The sequence below is a fragment of the Babylonia areolata genome, chromosome 19, assembly GCF_041734735.1.
Source record: "Babylonia areolata isolate BAREFJ2019XMU chromosome 19, ASM4173473v1, whole genome shotgun sequence".
NCBI lineage: Eukaryota > Metazoa > Mollusca > Gastropoda > Neogastropoda > Buccinidae > Babylonia > Babylonia areolata.
Window position 1 is genome coordinate 35,659,693 of NC_134894.1, and position 5,000 is coordinate 35,664,692.

A 5,000-nucleotide genomic window follows, 5' to 3' on the forward strand; every position below is an offset into this window, starting at 1 on the left:
TTTTTTGGCTCTATTATTATACCAAGCATTCAAAAGAATATAAATTGTCAGCTCACGACCAATGACTTAAGTATTACTGTTATAACTGTGTAATATTGATAATCACTGCTTATGTGGTATCCAGTTCGACACTTATGTTTTCCTGTTTATATCCTAGCTGATACATACTATCTTCTTCCTTGTTTTCACAGAGAGACCTCCTGACCGCTCCAGTGACATGTCGCGGCCACCTGTACACGGCGCTGGCCTACTTCCACAGCCTGCTGACCAGACTGCAGCAGTTCTACGAGGGGAGAGGAGGTAGCTCCAATCGTCCCTACATCCGCTCCCTGCGATACCTGAACAACGCCATCGAGATCCTGCAGCAGAGCTTGATCGAGGACTGCGTCAGCGACTGTTCCCTCCTGACGCCCAACGCCACCCTGCCCACTGCCGTCACTAGCGTCAGCTTCGGGAACACGGACGACGCCCACGAATGGGGGTCCCTGCTGGCTCAGCTCTTGCTGCAGCAGCTGGACAGTGTGGTAGGAGACGGGGGCGCCGGTCTCTGTGTCCGCCGGCGCCGTCAGTCGGCGAAAGGACAGCGACGCGGGAAGGGGAAGGGGCAGGGGAGAGGGAAAGGGAAGGGGAAGGGGCGGCGCGGGGGGAGGCGGATCCAAGAAGAGCTGGAACGGGGGATTGCCGATGCCAGTGACCTGGAAGACTCAAACGTGGACAAGGCTAAAGCTGGAAAGAAGAACAACAAGGCGATCTCTAATGAGCTTCCTGGCGACGACGAAAAGGACGCCCCCTCCTTCCCCACCGCCAACCGTCCGGCCAACCGCGACGACGACGACGAGAAAGTGGCAGACAAGAAACAAGCACGGAGGAGAAAGAACCGGAGGAGAGGCCGCAAGACCAAGAAGGGCAAGGGCCGCAAGAGCAGACAGGAGAAGCGCCGCCAGAGAAGGCTCCAGAGAATGATGAACAAGAGGAGACGCGGGGGCAGGAGAAACCGCAACAACAAAGCCAGCCAGTAATTAATTAGGCCAGAGAAAGGATCGTCACGGCGGGGAGATGGCCTCACCGTACGATGCATTACGAAATGATACGTTTTTAGCCTAATGCCAGCATTCTCCATTTCAGGAGACTTGTTCTCTCTGTCTCTCTGTCTCTGTCTCTCTCTCTCTCTCTGTGACTTTGTGACTCTGTCTCTGTCTCTGTCTGTCTGTCTGTCTGTCTGTCTGTCTGTCTGTCTGTCTGTCTGTCTCTCTCTCTCTCTCTCTCTCTCTCTCTCTCTCTCTCTCTCTCTCCTGTTCAGATATTTATTTTCATTGGATGGTTTTTAGTCCAACTGCCGAAGAGAATTATTTGTGTGAAGTCGAACGTTGATCCAAACACATTCCATGGACGAAACTCCTGTCTTACTTACGATGCCTCGTTGCTTTCATTGTTATTGATACTCCTGTTGGTTTCGTCGTACGTCAATACTTGGATTAAATGGCGGCGTTTATTGTCGTCATTGTTATCGTTATCGTTGTCATAGTCGTGGCTATTATTCTTTTTTTGCGGTCTTAGGTTTGTCGTTGCCGTTGGTTTTTGTTTGCCGTTGTCTTTCACTTCAATCTTAACTCCCAACAGGTTGAAACTGAAATATTTCTATGAGCATGAGCCCTTCTTAACAGGCACAAGAGACACTTGTCTCAGTTTCGTGCTTTTGCAATATGTACGGATATAAAGTTCTTTTTGTTCCTCTCTCTCTCTCTCTCTCTCTCTCTCTCTCTCTCTCTCTCTCTCTCTCTCTCTCTCTGTTATTGTTTTAGAGGTGGGAGGGGGTGGTCACTTCCTAATTATATATGTGCCATATATCTTTTACAGCGGCTATGAATTCTTACTTTTTAAAACGGACTTACCAAAACGCTATTTCCGCTTCTGCTCAAAGAAAGCGTTACTGCTTCCCCCCCCCCCCAACCCCCCCGCCCCCCCCCCCCCCCCCAACCTCCCCCCCCCCCTTTTCTTTTTTTTTTTTTTTACCTAATTATACTTAAGTGCCTCGGGAGGAACGGGTATTGTTGTTGTTGTTGTCATCGTCGTCGTTATTTTTGTTATTTGTTATTAATTTTGTTTGTTTGTTTTTCTTCTGTTGTGTGTGTGTGTGTGTGTGTGTGTGTGTGCGTGCGTGCGTGCGTGCGTGCGTGCGTGCGTGTGTGTGTGTGTGTGTATTTCGTTTTGTTTTTAGGTCTGAAAAATCGTGAGAGATTTTTTTTTTTTTTTTTTTTTTTTGTTAACTGATAGTATTATAAGTTAATGATATTTGCAGAGATTAGGACTTACTATAAGTTGATGATATTTGCAGAGATTAGGACTCGGTTTGCTTCAAACAAATATGTCGTCATGTGTGGGTGGGGGTGGGGCGTGGGAGGTGAGGTGGGGAGCAGAAGTGGGGGGGGATGTGGAACTGAGTGTATCTGTGTGTTCCAGTTCTGTGAATGTCAGTTGTATGCCATTCCAATGAGAATACTCAGACCAATGTTACCATTATTTACTCACCAGTTTCAGTTATTTATTCAGTTATATATTCATTTATTTATTTACAAGGGAGAGGCGGTTTTATTAGTGATGTCAATTGTGGCGGCAAATCTAACAAACTTTCCTATAAAAAAAAAATAAAAAAATAAAAAAATCCCCTTCCCTCTTGCACTTGAGACAGCACCAAAACAAAAACGAAATCCCGATGTTCGAAACTTCTTGTGGAGTAGGTTACTGGTAAGTGTCAGCTATAGTTAGTTCAGTTTATGGTTATTTTTGTACTGTGGCCTTCATGGACATAAAATCAGTATGTCGATCGTTCGTTTATGACAATTCTTTCTCAGCTGATGTATTACTGATGTTGAATGCTTTGCTGTGTCTCGTCATGTCAGTGGTGATTATGACCTGTTGCTGATGTGTTTTGTTGTTGTTGTTTTTGTTGCTTTGTTTGTTTGTTTTTCATGTTGGCAAAATTTGTATGAAATAACAAATCGGTCGTTATAATCATCATATCTAGGCGCTTGTGATCTCTCAAATTAATGTTGATTAACCTTTTTTTTTTTTCTTCTTTTTTTTTTCTTTTTTTTTTTTTTTTTTACAATTTCGACCATGAAATTAATGTTTGTTTGATAAGAATGTTGGTTTTGTCTCTGCTTGCTGTTCACTGCCGTAACAAAATGTGTGATGTGCTGCGAACAAAGTTATGGTCTGTGGTTATTCTGTAAGTATATAATTATGATTGTGTAATGTGTTTTGCGTTTTTAGCTGTGAAAAGGTGTTCGGATTTTCCCGAACAACACGAAGCCACTGTTTGAAGGGTTATTTCAACGCGTACTGTACGTGCCACGCACGAAATAGTTGACGCTCTTTTTTTTTTCTTTTTTTTTTTCAATGTAAGAATAATGTTCATGTAAACCTGCAAGAAGTGGCAATATTCCATGTAATCCTGCACAATTTGGCAATGCGTTCAAGAGTGGAGCGGGCCAGGCGTGAGAGCACTATGCTCAGCCTCATTTATTTTGACGATGATGGATGGCATCAGCGTTATAACTATTTGTTGCTTACAGAGAATATTATTGTGATTTGTTCATATTTCTATGCCATTTTTGTTGTTGTTGTTGTTGTTGTTGTGTTGTTTATGCTCTGTTTCGTTTTGGTTTTTTGTTGAAATTTTTTATAAGGGTGGGTGGTTAAGCTCAGTTGTGAAAAAAAAAGAAGAAAAAAAAAAAGAAGAAGAATAAAGCTTTGCTTGCATTATTTCTCTCGTTTTCATATCGTCGACTTACTGTGCGAGCGTCTCTCTGTCTGTGTCTCTCTCTGTCTCTATGTCTTTTATCTATCTCCGTCTTCTCCTTTCTCGCGCCCCCCCTGCCCCCCCCCCCCCTCCTCCGCCCCCCCCCCCCCCCCCCACACACACACACTCCTCACTCACCTCCCACTTTAACATACTCTCTCTCTCTCTCTCTCTCTCTCTAAAGCATGTACATGTTTGCTATGAAGAAAACACTAGGTTTTCCATCATATTCCCCAAGTGAATTCATGTATGGAGAAACAGGTAAATTATATCTCTCATATGTTAGAGTAGCCGTAAAACTGTGCTGAAAATGTTGGATGAAACTAATAAGACATAAGACTGCTAATATCCAGACTGAAGAGACAAGTCTACGGAAATGCTCTCAATATAGCATGATAACAATAAAGAAAAGTGGGTAGCAAAAGTGAAGAATGGATTAACAGTTTACGGTTTTCGGAATTGCCTGGTTGAGTCAGGCTGTTGGTTGCGAAGGATTTGTTTATGAATTTAAAGAAAGACTGGTTCCTGCTGCTTTCAGCAGAAAATTAATGGCACGAAATGATTGAATCCAGAGACACTGATCGAAATACCGGTGGTACTTTTCCTTCGAATAATTATGCATTTGGTTCAGAACAGTGCTTAACAACAATACTGAATAAAAGATTTAGGACTTACTTCATGAAAATTTATCTAAAAGCGTGTGGTTTAATGAATCTCAAACATTGGTATATGATAGGAGAACCAAATGAAAACTCATATACGTCAAAATTTCTTCTTAAAAAAAAATTTAAAAAATCACATGCCAGACAAGGGAGGATACCATCAAAATATTAATATTGTCTTTCAGAGATATGTTTAAACAGAGGGCCTTATCAATATGTATAACGACAAGTGTTGATAAAGGAAAACAATCATCAAAACGAAATCAATCATGTTTAACAAGATTGACGATGTTGTTGGTTCTTTTATTCTCTCAAGTTAAATAGTGTATGTAATTTTACCCCCGGAAACGAAGAATGGCTGCCTACATGGCGGGGTAAAAACGGTCATACACGTAAAAGCCTACTCGTGTACATACCAATGAACGTGGGAGTTGCAGCCCACTAATGTCTAAGAAGAAGAAGTAGAAGAAGTCTGTGATTTTTCATGTTCACGTCTATTTCGTTTACGTGTTCCTCCTTTGATTGATAGGCCCTAA

General features: G+C 42.5%; 1 protein-coding gene across 1 annotated transcript in view; it reads left to right on the top strand.

The window, feature by feature from the left end:
- Positions 1 to 1,019, top strand: part of LOC143294159 (uncharacterized) — a 5,044-nt gene extending 4,025 nt beyond the window's left edge. Inside the window, exon 4 of the mRNA XM_076605591.1 lies at positions 192 to 1,019. Within this exon, the coding sequence (XP_076461706.1) occupies positions 192 to 1,019 (828 nt within the window). The remainder of the gene's footprint in view (positions 1 to 191) is intronic.
- The last annotated feature ends 3,981 nt before the right edge of the window (positions 1,020 to 5,000 follow it).